The sequence below is a fragment of the Herpailurus yagouaroundi genome, unplaced genomic scaffold (genome assembly GCF_014898765.1).
Source record: "Herpailurus yagouaroundi ecotype Mexico unplaced genomic scaffold, PumYag 77, whole genome shotgun sequence".
NCBI lineage: Eukaryota > Metazoa > Chordata > Mammalia > Carnivora > Felidae > Herpailurus > Herpailurus yagouaroundi.
In genome coordinates this window covers 87,252,552-87,272,679 of record NW_024412388.1, presented here as the reverse complement: position 1 = coordinate 87,272,679, position 20,128 = coordinate 87,252,552, and the positions used below count along the sequence as shown (strand labels likewise).

At 43.1% G+C, this 20,128-nt stretch overlaps 1 protein-coding gene and 1 long non-coding RNA gene across 4 annotated transcripts in view; both read right to left on the bottom strand.

Moving 5' to 3' along the window:
• LOC121027573 (uncharacterized) overlaps positions 1 to 1,773 on the bottom strand; it is a 10,519-nt gene extending 8,746 nt beyond the window's left edge. Inside the window, exon 1 of the long non-coding RNA XR_005788802.1 lies at positions 1,542 to 1,773. This is a non-coding gene — a long non-coding RNA (uncharacterized LOC121027573). The remainder of the gene's footprint in view (positions 1 to 1,541) is intronic.
• A 13,526-nt stretch (positions 1,774 to 15,299) lies between these two features.
• S1PR1 (sphingosine-1-phosphate receptor 1) lies at positions 15,300 to 19,937 on the bottom strand. Of its 3 annotated transcripts, none has more exons than XM_040471120.1 (2): positions 19,678 to 19,937; positions 15,300 to 18,007 (listed from the first exon to the last, which is right to left on the bottom strand). In XM_040471120.1, the coding sequence occupies exon 2, from the start codon at positions 17,838 to 17,840 to the stop codon at positions 16,695 to 16,697; it is 1,146 nt and encodes a 381-aa protein (XP_040327054.1). In that variant the 5' UTR covers positions 17,841 to 18,007; positions 19,678 to 19,937; the 3' UTR covers positions 15,300 to 16,694. The 3 variants fall into 3 exon arrangements, with proteins under 3 accessions (XP_040327054.1, XP_040327055.1, XP_040327056.1); XM_040471121.1 differs by lacking the exon at positions 19,678 to 19,937 and adding an exon at positions 18,388 to 18,515; XM_040471122.1 differs by lacking the exon at positions 19,678 to 19,937 and adding an exon at positions 18,266 to 18,380.
• Between the last annotated feature and the right edge of the window lie 191 nt (positions 19,938 to 20,128).

The following is a 20,128-nucleotide window of genomic DNA, read 5'->3' as shown; positions in this document are numbered from 1 at the left end:
ACGCGGGGCTCGAACTCACGGACCGCGAGATCGTGACCTGGCTGAAGTCGGACGCCTAACCGACTGCGCCACCCAGGCGCCCCAATTTATGTAAAATCTTTACACAGAAGTCTACATTATTATTCAGAACAGTGTGCCTTAGTGGAATGGGTTTAGAGGCCAATGAAACCTGTGTTCAAGTCCTAGTTCTGTAGTCTGTAACAAATTACTTTTTAACTTCTCTGAGCTTCAGTTTCTTCCTATATACAATGGAGATTTTTTTTAAGTTTGTTTATTTTGAGAGGGAGAGAGGCAGGGGAAGAAGCAGGGGAGGGGCCGCACGAGAGAGAATCCCAAGCAGGTTTCACACTGTCAGCTTAGAGCCAGATGCAGGGCTCAAACTCACAAACCATGAGATCATAACCCAAATCCAAATCCAGAAGCTTAACTGACTGAGTCACCCAGGTGTCCCATACAATGGAGATCTTTTAAATTAAATGACAAAACCAATATAAAAAGACCTTTCTCATCTCTACTCTGTAATAGAGCTCAACAAATTATGGCAATAATTATCATCACATTAATGAATGAATGCTCACATATATAAAAGTTCAAGTGTCAGATCAGAGAGAAAAAGAAACCCAATAATGAGAAAAGGATAATGAAGAGGAAGAGGAAGGAGGGAGATCCCACTGGGTGGAATAGGGTAAGTTTGACTGAAAAGCAAGTAATCTGCCACTGATGCCAAATCAAGAGCTTGTGGGGCAACTTCCCAGGGCTACCTACATCAGAGCAGTCCAGTCACCTGGATGTTGAAGTACCAGATGCTAAAAGACAATGAGTTCCTGGAAGGCAATAGCCCTGGTTCTATAATAGGAGTCAATTTCTGAAGTACTTCTCACTTTTTGTCTTCCTGAGCAGAAATCTTTGCACTAGTCTGCCTCAGGTAATGATTTGTCCAAAAGGAAGGTTTGCATTTTCTTACCGAAGGAGAACAAGAAAAAGAGCAACGTTCTGCTTCTGTCGTTCAAAAAACCTGGATAAGCAAGCTTCTTGAAAAGGGATTTGCTGAACTCCTTTATGAGACCTTTGTATCTGTTTTTTAAATGTTTATTTTTGAGAGAGAGAGCACGAGTGGGGGATAAGCAGAGAGCAGGAGGACAGAGGATCCAAAGTGGGCTCCATGCTGACAACAGAGAGCCTGATGCAGGCTCAAACACATGAACCGTGAGATCATGACCTGAGCCAAAGTTGGACACTAAACCGACTAAGCCACCCAGGTGCCCCAAGACCTTCGTATTTCAACAACCAATCATGGAGACTTCAGATCATAGAGGTCTACCAATAACGTTACAAAAAAAAAAAAAGTAACCTGTTTTATCACTAAGATTTAGCCAAGTGAATGAAGTCAGGAAAAAGAAATGAGGGAAAGAAAGATCTGCTCTCTTTTAGTGTGGGGAATTGTGAGGAGTTAAAAGAGCCCTGTGGATGGTGGGGGATGGGGGAGGAGGGGATGTGAAATGGCCCAGGAAGGGAAAGGTGCACTGGGAAAGCAAAGTTACCTCCGAAGGCAGAACCGGGGTCATTTGAAGATACCTCCCCATAGGCTCCAGAACAAAGTGGGTCCCTGTGTGTCATGCTCCATACAAACCTAGGGACCCAGCCCATCCTGAGGCAGTATGGTTTGGGCAGACAGAGGGATGAAGACAGGAGCCAGAAATCAAGCCTCTGTGCTTGTCAGAGGTAGACGAGGCAGAGGCTGGAGAGGCCAGCCAGACTTCAAAGGGCTCTCTAGCACCAGAGGAAACTGAAATGAGGGCATGTCAAACATAGCAGACTACAGACTTTGACCAGCCAGGAGATCAACCACAAGTCACACCCACCCAGTTTTCAGCCATAAACACCCACAGGGCCAGTAGCACCCAATAGAGAAGGGACAACAGCCTGGGGCCAGAGCAAGCTAAGAGCTATGCCTAAAGACACCAACCCCTCCCACCACAACAACTACCACCACCACGAGGTTGAGGTTGCGTAAGCCTCAGCCCTTCCCCCGCGTTCCAGACAAGCTAGGGAGGAAGAGGTCTGTCATCTGAGAGGCTGAACATTTTTAGCTAAGGAAAGCAGAATAGTACCCAAATGGATTAAATTATTGAATGGGACTACATTTTAACCGATGTTTAGTTAATGGCATTCCTTCCTCTATCCAGAAAGTAAGGGCTTACAAAAGAAGCCAAAACAGTATAGACTAAATAAAGTTTATTTTTTGCACACTTCAAGTTGTAACGTAGGTTACATTTCGCAATCCCATTACACATTCTTTCTTTGGTTTCATGCAGAAAGGCAATCTAAGCACAATAAGTAATGAATGGTTGACTGGCAAAACTTCCAAAGGAATGAATTCTTTGAAAGAACAAAAATATTCATCCTATGTGGTCTGGTTTTAGTGGAGAGGATCGAGTGACTGGGGTGGAGGGAAAGAGAAGAAAAGGGAGCTGGCTGTGGACAAGGATTTTGTCTATTTTATTCACTATCATGTTGGCCACGCCTGGAGCATAGTAGGTGCTCCACAAATCTGGGTCAAGTGAATGAACATTTATACTCAACAAATAAACATTTATTGGGTACCTGTCTTATGCCAGACATTGTCAACATGATCCTATTTAATTCTCACAACAGCCTTTGAAGTTGGTACTATGATCACTACTTGATAGATTAAAAAAATGAGTTCAGAAAGGTTGAGTAACTTCTTCAGTCACACACCTGAGAAGTGTGTGATGGGAAAACAGGACAGATGGACCACTGTGACTTATCAAAGTATTTCCTCCTATGGAAGGAAATATCTTCCTATAGGATAAATTTCAGTGATAACTCTGCCCTCCATTTTATAATTACAAGAAAGATCCTGATGTTCTCTGCCATGACCTGACTCCCACTGAGAAAATGATTCTTCTGCTGCCATGATCACAAGGCAAAGGTAACGCTGATATAGTAGCAGTTGCTGTATCTAAATTGAAACGTTAATAGAATAGTTATCTGGGTAAGAAGAAATCACAGGAAAGTAGAAAGAGCTGTGTGGGACACTGAAATGCAATCCTAGAAAAAGAAAAAGAAAAAAGGGAAATCATAACCGTAATCAGTACTTTAACTGAAATAAGCATTTTTAAACGTCAAAAGAACCCTTGAGCTTTGTGTAATCAAAATAAACAAACAAAAAAATAGACTAAATTGCATAAAATAAGCCCTTTCTTGGGTTTCCAGTGACGTTACAAACCGCAGAGGCTCCACCATCTATTTAAATTACAGCACGGGCCTTCACCCGCTGGTGGGTTGTTTGGTCAAACCCGGCATCTACATTAACATTCACCACGCCCTTCTGCTTTGGTCTGAGGCCCCTTCTAAATTCAACAGACATTCAAGGGGACTCAGAAGCAAAACCATTGTCATTTCAGACTTGCATTCCATTTATCCCAGTTATAAAAATTAGCAAAGGGCCAATGGCCTAAGGATCTAAAGAAAATCTGGCTGGATCTAAAGAAATGCAGCTGGAGGCACAAAAATGGAAATGTCACCAGCAACACAAATGATCCACTTTTGATCATTCCTCTTGCTAACATGACTCTGATATCTAAACGGCACAAAGAAAGGAGAAAAGATTATGAGTCAACAACAAGTCACTTATCTCTGAAATGAGACAGCCGGATACATCAATTTCTAAGATCCCTTCCAACTCAATGGTTCTGTAAGTCTGAGGAAGCCTGAGGAAGTTCTCCTGGCTTCGCTGTGTAAGGGAAAAGCAAAGCCCAGTTTCGCTGGCCACTCGCTACTGGGCATGGGGAAGTTATTTAACACCATTAGTTTAAGAGTCCTCATTGTCGGGGGTCAGATGGCTACACAGTTCACAGGATTGTTGTATATAGCTACTGAAAAAATGGGGAAGTCAGACTTGCTCATATGCTTTTTAAAGCCTTTAATTTTTAAAGGAATTTTCCAAAGGGAGGATGAAGGAGGGAACTAACATTTGGTAAGTGCCTAGAACGCAGCACAGGATGTGCATGGCTGGTTTTCTCAATGTGCTACTTCTTTGTACAATACGGCACCTTTTAGAAAGGTTGAGATGCTACTATTTTTGAACCCATCATCACCATGCAGTGCAAATGCAGGAGCTGGAAACCTCCCATTTAGGTATGTGGTGGACTCCAGTGATCAGACATGCCAGCTTGGAAGCCTACCTCACACTCAGTCCCAGAACACAGGCTGGCCTGTTCTCCTACTCCACCCAGGGCTCTCACACTCCAGGCCACCAAAAGGAGATTGCTCTCAAGTGAGACTGACTTAGTACCCATGGTGAACCTCAGCTCTGAGATCTCAGTTATTCCAATTTAAATCAGGTGGCAAAATAGGAGCCCCGAGGTCACATATGGCTACTATCATGTTACAGTTAGCCTGTATAAGATTTTTTTTCTTAATTTTTTTAACATTTATTAATTCTTGAGGCATAGAGAGAGACAAAGCACAAGCGGGGGGAGGGGCAGAAAGAGAGAGAGAGAGACACAGTATCTGAAGCAGGCTCCAGCACAGAGCACGACACAGGGCTCGAACTCAGGAACCGCAAGATCATGACCTGAGCCAAAGTTGGATGCTTAAGCGACTGAGCCACCCAGGTGCTCCAAGATTTTTTGAAACTGGATTAGTTACCAGTATTTAAAACTCAGGAGATCACACATCAAAATCCATATTTTCAGCTCCTTGTGGAACACCTAAGCACATTGGGCTCACAAGTGTGAGCAGTATTTTCAGCTGCAAGGGCTAGAGAAGATAAAGACTCCAAAGTAAAGGTGAACTTACTCTCAAGTTCACCACAGTCCCTGCCTGGTGTACCTCACTCCAGTGAGTTCTATGCCCGATTCCTAGAGGCATTTCAGTGCAATTACTGATTCAGAACATCTAGACTAGAAAATTTCTTTTCTTTTTTTAAAGTTTACTGTGAGAGAATGAGAGAGTACTCAGGAGAGGGGCAAGAAGAGAGGAAGACAGGAAGAAACTCAAGCAGGCTCCACATGGTTAGCATAAAGCCCTAGACACGGCTTGAACAAATGGTGAGATCATGACCTGAACTAAAATCAAGAGTCACACACTGAACTGACTGAGCCCCCCGGGCACCCCGAAACTAGAAAATTTCTGACTGCCCTCAGCTTCCAGGATGAAGTTGCCTCAGGATCAAAGTGGCTACTTGGGCATCTAGTTCATCTAGCCAGAGACCTGTTCTAAGGAGCCCCAAAAACCAAATGATGGAAGAACACTGGCTAGTTAAGCAACGTAGCAAGTAGGCTGGAGATCCTTATGACACTGACAAGGAATCAGGTCCAGGCCAGAAACAACTGTTTTAGGTGGGTGTTTTTGTTTGGTTGTTTGGTTGTTTTTTGTTTGTTTGTTTGTTTGTTTGTTTGTTTGTTTTAAGTAGGCTTCACACCCAGCACTAGTCCCATGTCAAGCTTGACCTCATAACCCTGAGATCAAGACCTGAGCTGAGATCAAGAGTCAGATGCTAAACCGACTAAGCCACCCAGGTACCCACCAGAAACATGATTTTAATATTGCAACTGCTTTTAGACTGTCTTGCCATGTATGGGATATAAAATGTCATCTTATAAGATATCATGTTAATTAGCTGACAAATCTATGGAGACATTTCCACAATATAAAAGAATATTTCAGCACACTTAAAGCTGAATTCAAACAGTGGTTCACTAAAATAAATGCTTTCTATATCCCACAATTCTCTTCAATAAAAATAAGCCCAGTTCCCTGGAAAATACTATAAATTACAGAGATCCCAATCTTAGCAGAGCTTAACAGATAGATCCTTATTTTCCCAAAGCCCATACTTAGCTCTTTTTGGGAGAATTACTTTTGTTTCTCTGTGCTGTTTCCCAATATATGATGGTTGTCAGCCTGAATGCCAGTCCCCAAATCGGGTCCCGCTTGTGGGAAAGAGCTTGGTGCACTTAGACTTTTATGTTAGTTCATCCCATTAAAGAGCTTATGCTTTGTTATCCTTTCCTGAACCTTGGCAGGACCTCTTCATTTTCTTACAAGTTAAGTGAAAAGCAAAACTCTGCACTGGGCTGTTAATGATTCCTAGTGAGAGCCATGAAATGTGAATGGTGTTCGTCCTGAGATTATTCAAGTAGGCAGCCACAAATCCCAGGGACCCTCTGTCAGTTGGAAAACAGGGAAAACATAGTTGCAGCCTCAATTTCTGCCCCTCCTTAAACTTACCAAAAAAGGAATCTGGGAAGGGGAAATGCTACTGCCAACTTTACTCGCTTTAGGCAGGGTGTTTCAGCCTCTGAAATGAGAGTTAAAGCTATGAATTTCCTCAAATTAAAGAAAAGTTCACGGAGCAACATATAAAGAATGTGAATAGTTCAGAACATAGAGAAACTATAGTAATCCCTGATGTCTAAGACTCCTTTTGTATGGAAAACAAATTGTTCTTTTTCCTTTTTCCTTCAAATAGATTGAAATGAAAGTAGGAAAAAAGTAAAAGTACTTTCAGCAATAAGCAAATGTAATTAGTTTGCTCCAAATAGAAGTTTCCTACCAGTTACCAGTGCATTCTTAATTGATAATGAAATGCAAAGTCTAAAGTGAACTCGCGGTGGTAACACAGACAAACACAATTCCATATGAGTCAAAATTCTGCAAACCACTGAAGAGCATCATCTTCAATGCCAGAGTCAACCCTGACATGACTGAAAGGCAGCTGCGGTGGCCTGAAAATCATCCTCTCCGGGGAAGAAATCATAACATTTGGTCACTGCGTGGTTTTTCAGTGAAACTCATCTTTTGTGTGCTGTTATTTCCCTTTCAATGTTTATGTAATTCCTTCAAATTCTCCACAGCCATATTCTATCCATTAGGCAAAATTTATGCATAAATAATTGTTTCTTGTAAGAGACTCTGATAAAATCATACAGTGCTTCCAAAAAGCCAAAGATCCATAAGTCAAGAAAGTTTTAAAACACACAATTTTATACCACAAAGAAAAATAATTGTCCATGCCTTACGTTAAAATTATTTTAGATTTTCAACATTGAGCACTGCATTGAATTAATACATTTCTTCTAATTTTTTTTTTACTTTGGGGAGGAACTAGTTAATTCATCCTTTTCTGAGAAGACAAACAAAAGATTGAGCAATTTTTTTTTTTTCCCTAGTAAATCCGATGTGTATTTAGGCAGCCAAGATCCCATGCTACCAATTCTCCGGTAGTTAGCTGCTGTGAACATTTCAGTATTAACACACACACTTCAAATAGACGCCCTAGCCCCTTGATTAGTATTTAACCAAGACTTTCTGAGAATACTCAACAGTGGCCTTTCTACAAATCTAATATAAAACCCAGATGACCATAGAAAAATACCAAATAAACAACCCTAGAAATCAAAATCCCCTTATCTGCAGGCTACATACACCAGCCCAGCTCCTGTCCCTGACGATATCCCTGTAAGGAAAGAAAGCGTAATCCAGATATGTCCTTTAACTTTACCCTTGGTAATAAGTTCAGTAACTAACCTGGCTTATATTGAATTCCTTAGAAAATGAACAGAGAGGGACACCTGGGTGGCTTAGTTGGTTAAGCATCTGATTCTTGATTTCAGCTCAGCCCATCATCTCACGGTCAGGCTCTGCCCTGAGTGTGGAGCCTACTTGGGATTCTCTCTCCCTCTCTCTCTGCCCCGCCTCTGCTTGTGCACAGGTGCTCTCTTTCAATCAATCAATCAATCAATCAATAAGGCACTTTACCATCTCCAGACCCAGAGTGACATTAAAAGAAAGAAAGAAAGAAAGAAAGAAAGAAAGAAAGAAAGAAAGAAAGGAAAAGAAAAGAAATGAAACGAAACAGAGAACGGAAGTCCCTTTTATACAAATTATATACAGATGTTTAAATCATTTCAACACATTTCAATTTTTGCAACTCAGGGCTACCATTCAAAATAACTGATGATGAAAAGAAAAACACTGAATAAGCATCTTTTTAAAAAATAAAAACTAATAAAAATGAATACATAAGAAAAGATAATGTATATAAAGCTGTTTTTCAAACTGTATGTTATTATATGGGTCTTTTTGCCCCTTTAAGTTAGGAGGTCCCTGTTGCGTATGTCTTCTAAATTCCTTATAATTCTGCAACTTTTACTGTCATGCTTAATAGAGTATAATAACTCGGAAAAAAAAGTTGACATTAACCATTCTGATAATCGAGACAAGGGATTTTATGGATTGAATAATCTAGGTAAGTCTGTGCTATCCTAATTCACTTTGCGCGTGTGCATGGGAATATGAAAATCTGTATTTTTCTAAATGCTGCCCTGACTGGCATCTAGACAAGGAAGAGAAACCAAGAACTCATATCTGCAGGTGGCCGCATGAAGGTAGCTGAAGCAGAACAGCATGTGAGCGCTAACCACTATTTCTGGTGCCACCAAAGAAGCCTGGGTGAAGACTCTCTGGCATACCTACATGACAGCTGATGTCTTTTTATATGTCTTCTCTTATTTTAGAACATAACTTTACTGGTGATTCAAATTTGTTTTTCTCTCAAGTGTCTAGACGGGCACAAGAGAAGCCCTGAAATTAGAAATAAATATGCTTTCCTTTGTACAAAAGAATGAAACCGCTAGTTCTGCCTCTAGAAGACCTTTGAGGGGTAGATCCGGTAAAGGTTAGCAGCATCTGAGCTATTGACATTCTCAAGGGTCCTCCTTATAAAAACGGCCCTAGCCCTGGTGCAGTGGGTGGAGGCTACTGGGAGTGCTCTCCGGCAGAAGTAGCCACTGAGACATATAGAACACAACAAGGCCTTTCTCTAGCCCTAGATGATTGCAACTGCCCACCATTAGGTGGATTTGGTCATAATGATATTGATAATTAAGGTCATGTCTTGTTTCCTCTTGAGTGGTGCATTTGTGTCTCCTTTCTCTTTCATCCAAGTTAAATAAGGACACCACCTAAGATTTACTCAAGTGTAGGCTTCATTTGCTCATTTTAACCCAAGTGGCTACACCCAACAGAGTTCACAGCGGTGCTCTAGAAAGAAAACACAAATTAAGGTGAGATGCTGGATGCTTTGATTTCACATGGGGTCTAGGATTTGAAAAATTGAATACAAATGCTGATACTTGCAACAGCATCCAGAGCTTCTCCATTCCAAATCTGAAAGCTAACGTCCCATTGGTTAAATGATAGCTGCTAACATTAATCATATTTGTTAAATAAAATTCTTTTACATTGCTTAAGAACTCAGTATATTAGGGGGACGGTACAGCAGTGGGAAAACTCATGAAAATAACTGTTTCTTACCGTATCAGTTGCCCTGGACCCCAAAGAGAAGGAACCAATGAAACGCCAGAACTGGAGGAATGAATCCTGTAAGCTCTATGAAGTCAGAGACCTTTTAAATGGTTTTCTTGCTAGCCAGAGTACATGGCCTAGGGCAAGCATTCTTGTTGAAAGGATAGGTGAATGGATGGGTGTACCCATCAAAAGCGGTGGGAGTGGGAAGCCTGAGCCACACCAGTTTTCCTCAATAGGGTTCTTCTTTCTACCTTGGTATCACAAAGGAGCAGAAAAGTGGAGTGATAATAGGATCAAAGCTCCGGGGAAGTAGATAAGCAACTACCTACTTTCCCCCATCCCATCCTCCCTGCTATCCTTGCCCTGTTTTTCCTCTTCCCATTCCTCCTTGGATCTAATCAGCCTGATCAAGTAACACTGCAGCACCTGAGGCAATTTGCTGAGTGTAAAGGAGGGAATCTCTAGAGCTGAGCACAGGCAAACAATGTATCTAGCCACAAGCTTATAAAGCCCTCAAGAACACCAGCCTTGTCTTCCTTTTGTGTCTCTGCCCGTGACTCCTAACAACGCAGTGCTTGCACCCAGGACCGGTGTTACAATCTGCCTGAATGCTTTTTATAGGTTTGGTCAGGTGGTAAGAAATGGTCTGACACACTCCAGTGTGTATGTCACCTATACTAATATGTTTCGGTATCCTTGCCAGTGTTTTATTTTTTTTTTAATTTTTTTTTAACGTTTATTTATTTTTTTGGGACAGAGAGAGACAGAGCATGAACGGGGGAGGGGCAGAGAGAGAGGGAGACACAGAATCAGAAACAGGGTCCAGGCTCTGAGCCATCAGCCCAGAGCCCGACGCGGGGCTCGAACTCACGGACCGCGAGATCGTGACCTGGCTGAAGTCGGACGCTTAACCGACTGCGCCACCCAGGCGCCCCTTTTGCCAGTGTTTTAAAGCCCATTCTTCCTAAGGCTATTTATGATACATTATATGTTCCTAGGACCAAAATCTGAATGTCAATAAACGTTTATTGTGACAGTTTCATTGCAATCCTAGACTCTTCCAAAACACAGACATTCTTAGGTATTACAAATACCATACTATACCTAATTCTCATCCTATAGAAGCAAGGAGAATATCATCGGGTTACAATTATTTAGCATTTTAACGCTTTGGTTCTGGGACTTAGGAGACTGCTGAAAGAGCAAATTTTCCTTCTGTGGAACAGTGTGGAACTTTTGCAGTGTTCTATTGAATTCTTTGGAATCTCACTGCATAATTTCACAGAGAAAGGCCCATACAGTCCTCATATTCAGGTGGAAATCTACCATACTGACTTTTTTTTTTTTAATTTCACAGACCCTAATATGGTTGGATAAGTTTATATAAATGCATATACCCAAGTAAACAACATCCTAAGAATTAAGATACAGAACACTGCTAACAATCTAACAGAATTTCCTTCATGTTCCTTTTCAGTATATCTTCTCCATGAGGCAACCGGTGTTCTGATTTCCATCTCCATAGATCACTTTTGCCTCATCTTGAATTTCACATAAATGGAATCACGCAGTGTGTTCTCTTTTAGTGCTGGCTTCTTTTCTCAATAGAATGGTTTTGAGATTTATGCAAATCGTTGCAAGTATCAGTAGTAGTTCCTTGTTTAAATATCTGACTAGTATTCCACTGTATGAATTTACCACAATGTGTTTATCCATTGTTAACACAGGAGCTGGTTGGGCACATGATGGTGCTTCAATGAAACAAAATATGGCAATTCTTGTTCATTCAAATATGCAATCCACACATGCTTTTGCTAATGATTATACTCAGAGCTAAATCTGATTTTCAATCCTTCAGTCCTCAAAGGGATGAAAAAGAGACCATGAGAAATGCAGGAATCACTTGAAAGTCTAATTCTAAGAAGAAAGCACAAAGAGTATTAGGCAAGATGTCTTCAACAGGAACCAAATTTGCCATTGGTCCTGGCTCTTGTCAAGGATTGTGAAAAGGCTAAATTAAATGCAGGTCTAACCCTCCCTCAGTGTTATCCTCCTCTTTCATCTTTCCTAGCTTTTTTGAGCACTGGTTAAAAATTCTTTTTCTTTTGGGGCGCCTGGGTGGCTCAGTCCGTTAAGCGTCCAACTTCAGCTCAGATCATGATCTCGCGGTTTGTGACTTCAAGCCCCGCATCAGGCTCTGTGCTGACAGCTCAGAGGCTGGAGCCTGCTTCGGATTCTGTGTCTCCCTCTCCCTCTGCCCCTCCCCTGCTCACACTCTGACTCTGTCTTTCAATAATAAATAAACATTTAAAAAGTTTTTGTTTTAATTCTTTTTCTTTGTAAACAATAAAAAGGCTTTCAGTAATTCAAGTAGACCTTGCTTGCTTGCTTGCTTGCTTGAGTATTCTGATTGGACTCTAGTTCCAATCATTATAGCAGTGAAGGCAATGGTATGTGTGAAAAAGTATTTTGAGTCCCTTTCCTTGGGCCTTGTGAAGCACACATCAAAAAAGCAGCAAGATTGGAGGAAAGGATGTAATCTATTATGATTTCTCATCATCCAGAACTTACTTTGTCCACAGGGAAAGAATACTCTAACAGGCCCTAAAGGCTTCTTTTGGTTAGTTGTGATTCCTCCCTCCAGACTTTTTAAAACTATTTGCGGAAAACACAGGCACATCTAGTTTGATGTGGTTAGTTAAGAAACAAATGAGATTGATCTAGTTTGATCTAATTACTGAGGTGTCCATAGAAAACACCATTCCAGCTGGGTATGGAGTAAGCAACATTTTTCAAAAATCTTATTTCTTTATTTTGAGAGAGAGAGATAGAGAGCGAGCAGGGGAGAGGTGGAGAGACAGGGAGACACACCTCTGAGGTGTCAGTGCAGAGCCCAGCGTGGGCTCACACCCATGAACTGTGAGATCTTGACTGGAGGTGAAACCAAGAGTCAGATGCTTAACTGACTAAGCCACTCAGGCACCCCCGGAGAAAGCAATATGAAAGAAAAGAATAACTGAACGTTACAAAGAGATCACAGAAAATGATCATTGCACATCATATAGGTAAATAAGAGTGTTCCTGGTTAGAAATTAATTTTTGAGTCAGTGACCCATTTACAAGTTCAAATTTAACAGTTTTGTAATGAAAACATTTTTTAAATGTGTCACTCAAGTATTATCCCTCACTTCTCAATTGAAAATGGGGTTGCTAATATTTAATCATACTTAAACTTCAAGTCCTCACTTTGTAGGACTTTCCCAATAGAGCTAATCATCTTTTTGAAGTTGCTATTTCAGAGTAGTAGCTCCCCAACAGAGCTGCATTTGTAGTTACCTAGAAAATGTGAGAGGTCTCAGAGATACACTGAAGGGAGGCAAGAAGAGTCAAAATCATTCAAAAAGTACAGTCTGGGTTAGAAGTACTACAAGGATATTACATTGGGTGCATCCTTATCATAGGCAGTGTCTATAGCAGAAATTAATCCAATTTGTAAGTAAGTTAAAAGCTTCATCAAAAAGGGGCACCTGGGTGGCTCAGTTGGTTGAGCATTGGACTCTTGATTTCAGCTCAGGTCATGATCCTAAGGTCATGGGATCGAGCCCCACATTAGGCTCTATGCTGAGCATGGACCCTGCTTGGGATTCTTTCTCTCTCCCTCTGCCCCTCTCCTTTGGCCCCTCTCTCTAAAATTAAAAACAACAACAACAACAACCTTCATAATAAGACTTTTTACATTGGGGGAACATTAAAGATGCCATAAATCACAACCAAAGTACTGATAATGCCAAAATAAAATCCATTCTATAGTTAACATAAATGCAACATTTCTATTACTGTAAATGTTGGAATTTCTAATATCACTAGATTAACTTTTACTAAAGAATTTAATTTTTCTACTTATAACGAGGCTAAAAAGCAAGGGCAAGCATTTTTCTTATATACAATTTCTATGTGAATGTTCTGTAGAATTGTAATCACATTTAATATCATTGGGAATAAAGTATTGTTTGATGTCGTTTTGTAATTTTCCTCAATATTTATGCCAGGGGCCCATTTACAAGAATATGTCAAGTATTTCTCAGGCTGCCTGTTTTATTCCTCTTTAAAAATACTACATAAGTTTTTTAATCAAAACTTTATGGACATTTAAATTTAGTATAAAAATAGTTACTGAGATTTTTGTTTTCATCCTCAATTCTCAGGATATACTAAATTAAAACCAGATATTCATGTTGAGATACCACCAAGGACTCCTTTATCTCAGCCATTGCTTCTCAGCCAGAGGTAGGCTTCTGTCCCACACCTGCCCAGGAAAACCACAGTCCATGACTGTCTAGCTCTCTTGGAATGAAAGGCACAGTGTGGAACTTCCAGGAAGAATGCACATATGATGACTGGATAATGTGCTCACAGGTGGGCAAGTAAGGCTGTCCTCTCTGTCACTCGTTGTCATGAGTTTTCCAATCCCCGCCAGGGTCAGCTGCCCTACCTCAACTTCCCCGTGTTGTGTGAGTCATTGCTTTGCTTATAAAGATAAAACCAATAGTAGGAACACTTATCGTCCATAGAAACACGAAATGGATGGGCTTTTCCATTATGCTTGACTCTGCAATGAAAGCTCTAGGAAGTGAGTACAACATGAACTCATTCCTTCCGCCTCAGCAGACAGATGGATAGAGACATTCCAGTTTGTTTCCAGTCTTTTGTCTTCAGCACATTTTTGGCATTTCCTTCAGGAAACTGGAGGTTGTGACCTAAGGTTTCCTTCGTGAACACACTTCTGTTTCCCACAGTTAACCTTACCCAGAAATGACATCTACTCTGTGAGGTGAGGTTTATCTTCATGTCCCAACTGTGTCCTGTGCATATGCAGTGACAGTTGAAAGCACAGATTCTGAAAGCAATAACGGGACTGAAGAGGCAAACACACCCAAACCCTTCAAATGAATTCTCAGTGAAGATGACAATAATATCGAAACAATTATTGCAGTAATTCTGTGGCGCTTACAAAGTGCCCTTGGTCTCATTGCCTAGTTGGGAGCAATTAATGGCCAGGGCGCCAAAGCTATCAGAGATTATTGAAAGCTTTCAGGTATGAGGGGTATACTACTCAACCTACATTCTACAACTTGCTACTCCTTGCTAGCTATGTGCTCCTACTACTGTGTGGTCCCATATTGTCCAAAAGACAGTCTGGGAGAAGCCAAGACAGTGTCTTGGAAAAAAGTGATTTAATATACTATCTCCCAGATCCATATCCCTATTTCCCCAGCATGTTGGTAGAAAGCCAAGAATGTAAAAGCTTTTGTTGATGGGCTTGAAGCGACCATTGCATTTCACAGTTTAAATTAGATTTACTGGGGCACCTGGGTGGCTCAGTCGGTTGAGCGTCCGACTTCAGCTCAGGTCACGATCTCACGGTTCGTGAGTTTGAGCCCCGCGTCGGACTCTGGGCTGATGGCTCAGAGCCTGGAGCCTGTTTGATTCTGTGTCTCCCTCTCTCTCTCTGCCCCTCCCCCTTTCATGCTCTGTCTCTGTCTCAAAAATAAATAAACATTAAAAAAAATTTTTTTAATTAGATTTACAACTACATTCTTGTATATTATTTCTTTAAAAGCCCGTGTTTTAGGACAAGAATTATTGTGTAACACTTAGTTTGGCTCGAATGCAATTTAAAACTCCAATAATGGCATTTACTTGTCAGCGTGGTATTTAGAGGTTGGTGGTTTTCATCGCATTTTTTACTACTCTTCAGTGTTAACTTATTGAAGTTTCTCTTCCTGAAAAAGATAGAGTGGTTTTTTAACAAACCACATTTTTTTTCACACCCTAGTTTATCAAGGTGAAATCCTTTAAAGAGTAACAGAAAATTGCCCTTAACTTTGATTCTAAAGATTCACATAGTCAAACACAATGTCTTATTTCTTTTAAAAAAAAATGCTATTCACAAAGGAATCTTTAAAAAAAATCAGTTTATTAATGTTTAAAAGTTGATAAAGCTATGTGCAAAATGATCCACAAAAGTCAGAAACCTATTAAATACTATTTTTTTTAAAAAAAGACATTTCTCGGTTTAATTGCACTGAAAACCATACTAAAGAGACAGCAATATATTTTTATTTTTTGTGACATTTATACACATCTTTAATTAACTATTTAATGAACAGCTGTATTTTAAAACTTCTGGTATTCCCTATCAGTTAAAGTAATGCTTTAATGGCACAAGAGGGTTGTACTTTCTTAGGAAATACACGTTCAACGGTGTTAACACAGGTTAGAAAAGTCCAATAAAATGCTGAAACAAATACATTCAAAAATCACGGAAAGTACTTTTAACACAACAAAATACAACCATCCTGTTGGTTGAAATAATTCACACAACACTCTGAAATAAACGTCAACAAAAGTGCCAAAGACAGACGTTGTATTTGTTAGACAAACTCATTAAGAAATCTCTCTTGGTTTACAAAGTCACCCCCAGTCAGTTTTCACCTTGTTTTACTTGTTTGATTCTCCTATGACACAAAGGATCCCGGTTGATAGCATCTAGATAAACTGGACTTATGCAGACTTGCAGACACAATAGATAACGATGCTGTAACATACTTCATTGTAAAGTTGTTAAAAGAAAAAAAAAGAAATCAAAGTGACTGTAACCAAATTCCAAAAACTGATCCAGCTTACGTGGAAACTTTGGCCTCAGCAAATAAAATTGCTTTACATCTCCAAACCATCTCCATTCCTCACAGTTTCCCTCCTGAACACGGCCTACCCGCTGCAGACGATCAGGAAATGGACCGTGCCACAACCCCGGCTCTGAAGAACGCCAGGTCGTTCAAATATAAAGTAACAGAATTTTAAGGAGGGGTGTGAAGGGAAAGGGAGGGTAGGATATGCAGGGCATACCCAGAGACGCAGAAGTGCACACAGTCACTTGGGCTGGCAACTAAGGTGAGAGAAAACGTCTCCTCCAAGCTCTCCACAGATGCTCTCACACTGGGGCGTTAGTCTTAGAGGAGCGGCCAGATGAACCCTCCAGGAGCTTGACAATGCTAGACCTTTGGCTCAGTGCAAAATCAAAGCTCCAGGGCGGGGGTAGGAAATAGATCCCAGGCGAGGACCTGATCTCCACCCTTCCCAGTGCATTGTTCACAGGAACTAACCCACCAACACCCCGGCACCACCAGGCTGCTCTTACTCTGCCCCCTGCCCCCTCCGTCTGGCTCCCAGCAGCTCCTCCCTGGCAGCGGTGGAGGCACAGAGACTTTTTTATTTTTGTTTTTGTTTTCCAAACACTGGGTGGTGGGGTGACCATGCAAGAACTCTCCCCATGGGTCGGGCAGCTTTCAGTTTTAGGAAGAAGAGTTGACATTTCCAGAGGACATAATGGTCTCTGGGTTGTCCCCATCGTCCTTCTGGGGGTGGGAGGAGTTGTCCGACTTACTGCGGCTGAATTCCATGCCGGCGATGATGGGTCGCTTGAATTTGCCGGCGGAGTCTCCGCTGGGGCACTTGCAGCAGGACAGGATCCGGATGAAGGCCCGGCGCATCTCCTTGTTGGTCAGAGTGTAAATGATGGGGTTGGTGCCGGAGTTGAGCACGGCCAGCACCAGGAAGTACTCCGCTCTGAAGAGGATGTCGCAGGTCTTCACCTTGCAGCCCACGTCCAGCAGGAGCAGGATGAAGAGGGGCGCCCAGCAGGCGATGAAGACGCTCAGGACGATAATCACGGTCTTGAGGAGCGCCAGCGACTTCTCAGAGCTGCGGCTGGCCTTGGAGATGTTCTTGCGGAAGGTCAGCCGGCGGCTCCGAGTCCTGACCAAGGAGTAGATCCTGCAGTACAGGATGACGATGGCGAGCAGGAGCAGGGTGAAGACGGTGGTGCAGAAGAGGATATAGTGCTTGTGGTAGAGCGGCAGGACAGTGGAGCAGCTGGCCAGCATGTTGATGCAGTTCCAGCCCATGATGGGGAAGCCACCCAGGATGAGGGAGATGACCCAGCAGGCACTGATCAGCAGGAAGGACCGGAAGCTGTTGCTCCCGTTGTGGAGTTTCATCTTCAGCATTGTGATATAGCGCTCGATGGCGATGGCTAGGAGGCTGAACACCGAGGCAGACAAGGCCACAAACATACTCCCTTCCCGCAGAAACCACTGGGCGGGGGTGAGCTTGTAGGTGGTGGCGCCAGACAAGAGCAGGTTGGCCGTGTAGGCCACTCCCGCCAACAGGTCTGAGAGGGCCAGGTTGCCGATAAAATAGTACATGGGTCGGTGGAACTTCTTGGTTTTCCAAATGGTCAGCAAGACAAAGATGTTCTCTAGGATGATAAAGCAGCAGATGAGAATGAACACCACGGAGCTCAGTTTAATGCCGTTCTCGTCCGCGCTGACATTCAGTTTTCCCGTGTAGTTGTAATGCCGGACGATAATGTCGTAGTTGACATAGTCAGACACAGAACTGCGGTGGGTCTTCACCAGCGGGACGCTGGTGGACCCCATGGTGCGCAGGGTCTCCAGGAACCCGGGGGTGGCGCTTCTCCTGAAGAACGCTAGAGGGCGACGCCGAGAGAGCCTTCACTTGCCGCGGTGGGGGGGTGGGTCCGTCCGGGAGATCCAGGCTTTTTGTGTAGCTTTTCCTTGGCTGGAGAGGGCCTCGGGAACAGCAGCTTTAAACAAGTCACAAAGAGGAGAGAGTCAGGGAAAAAGCCACAGCACACTGGCATAATTCATTCTAGCTAAGGCACTGCTCCAGTTTTGTCATGGATTTGTTTTAAGTAAAGTTGGGGAAAGCGCAAGGAGAAGGATTTCAGAAAAAGAAAATCAAATTCTTATTTCTTGCAAAAAAAAAAAAAAAAAAGAAAAGAAAAGAAAAAGAAAAAAGGGGGGAGTAGGGTGGGTGAGGGAAGGGAGAAAAATTTTTTTACCCAAACTGAAAACTCTCAACTCGACAAGACGAAAACTCTCCCTGTGTCACATCCAAACGGAAATGGGAAAACTAGAGAAGCAAGTCCCATTTAACACCCCTTCGGCTCCCTCACGCCGCCACCTCGATCCCCCTCCAGGTTTCCAGCTTGGAGGTGTTCTGGGGCATTCGCCCTCTCAGCAGCGGGTTCACTACCAGCTCTTGGTCTCTCCTCGGAAGAGACCCAACCGCCAATATGAGGGTGGAGACGCACAGCACCACCCAGCTAAAAGAACAGAGAACCACCTCCTAATTGCCATGCAAGACATTAGATTCGCACGAAAATCACTTGACAAAGTAAGTCATTCTTTGGGCTCTATTAATAACTCTCTAGGAACAGGTGTGCTTTGGGTCCGAGGGCGCCGCATGGTGTGGGCAGCCAAGCCCGCCCCGGCCTTGCGGTAAACAGGAAAGCTTAACGCCTCTGTGAAGCAACTGCCTTTTCTTTCTTCTGCTGCTGCTGCTTCTTCTTCTTCTTCTTCTTTTTTTTTTTTTTTCTTGTAAGCTAATGCAAGAAAATCTAAAGGTTCAGTGAAAATCATTCATAAGAGATTGCAATAAATCCCAGGAGTTTCGCACATTCATTGATTGCATAAGGAGTATGTTTAGTTACTGTGGGTTTGGCCAACACACACACACGAGATAAGTTATACTACTAACGATAACAATACATGCCACTACATTCCTAATTCCAAGTGCAAATCTACAGTCCAGAAGTCTGAACGTACGTCTGGTGCATTGCTAAACGTGAGGCGGTAGTTTTACTTACTGCCCTCCCCCAACATGTTGCCTCGTCTCACAGAACTAGAAAGTGTGGAGAGAATGAAACACGGCACGGTTCGCAGAAGTCTACTTGTACCTCGTTGAAATGTTTCAAAGTAACGCCGCAATGTGATAGAAGGGGCGTAACAGAGAGCAGTTCCTGGGACAGCCGACGCTGCTCGTACCCAGAAACTCGGCATTTCTCCCATCTAATTCCACACCCTCCTCGCCGGCAGCGCAAGTTTAAGCCCTTACCCCCACCCCCACCCCCACCTCCCATATTCTTTGTCTATAAGATTTCCAAAACTAAGCCCCTTCCCCCACCCCTCTGCGACCAACCGCAGTTTCCACTCTCCCCCACCTCTAGTCGGTTTTACAACTGGACTGAACCCTTTTCCAAACTTCATTAAATCACAAGTGCCCCAAGAACAATCCGATGGACTGGGCTTAGTAGCCCAGGGATGAATGTTTCTAGCGCCCAGAGATGGATGTTTTAAAAGTTTCCGTTTTGCTTCGTTCCGGCTTAAAAATTCGTTTCTAACACTGAACACTTCCTGCAGCGGGGGTCCCCCGCACCCCCGGCCCACGCTGGCGCCGCGCTCAGTCCCCTACCTCGCTCAGGCAGGACGAAGTTGCGTTGGGAGAGCTCTGGGTCTCCACTGCGCGCTCGGCATCTTGCTGCGGCCCCCGACTGACTGCGACGCTCTTGAAACTTACTCGAGTCGGGGTCCCCTCCCTCCGCAGCCGCACACTCCAATGGCCAGCCCTGCTCTCCGCGGCCCGCGCCGGCCCGCTAGCTGAAGTCACCGAGCGCCCCGCTGAGGCCGTGTGGCTTCCCTAGGAAGAGGCGGGGAGGGGTTAATATCTCAACCCCCACGCCCTCCGCCTGCGGCTGCGGGCCTCCGGAACTCGGCTTCGGAGACTCACTGTCCAGGAAAGATCTGGGGCAGAAGCAAGCGCAAGTGCGCGCGCACACGCGCGCACACACACACACACACACACACACACACACACACACACACGTGCACACACCCTCCTCCCCACCCCCCCTCCCCAGGCAACC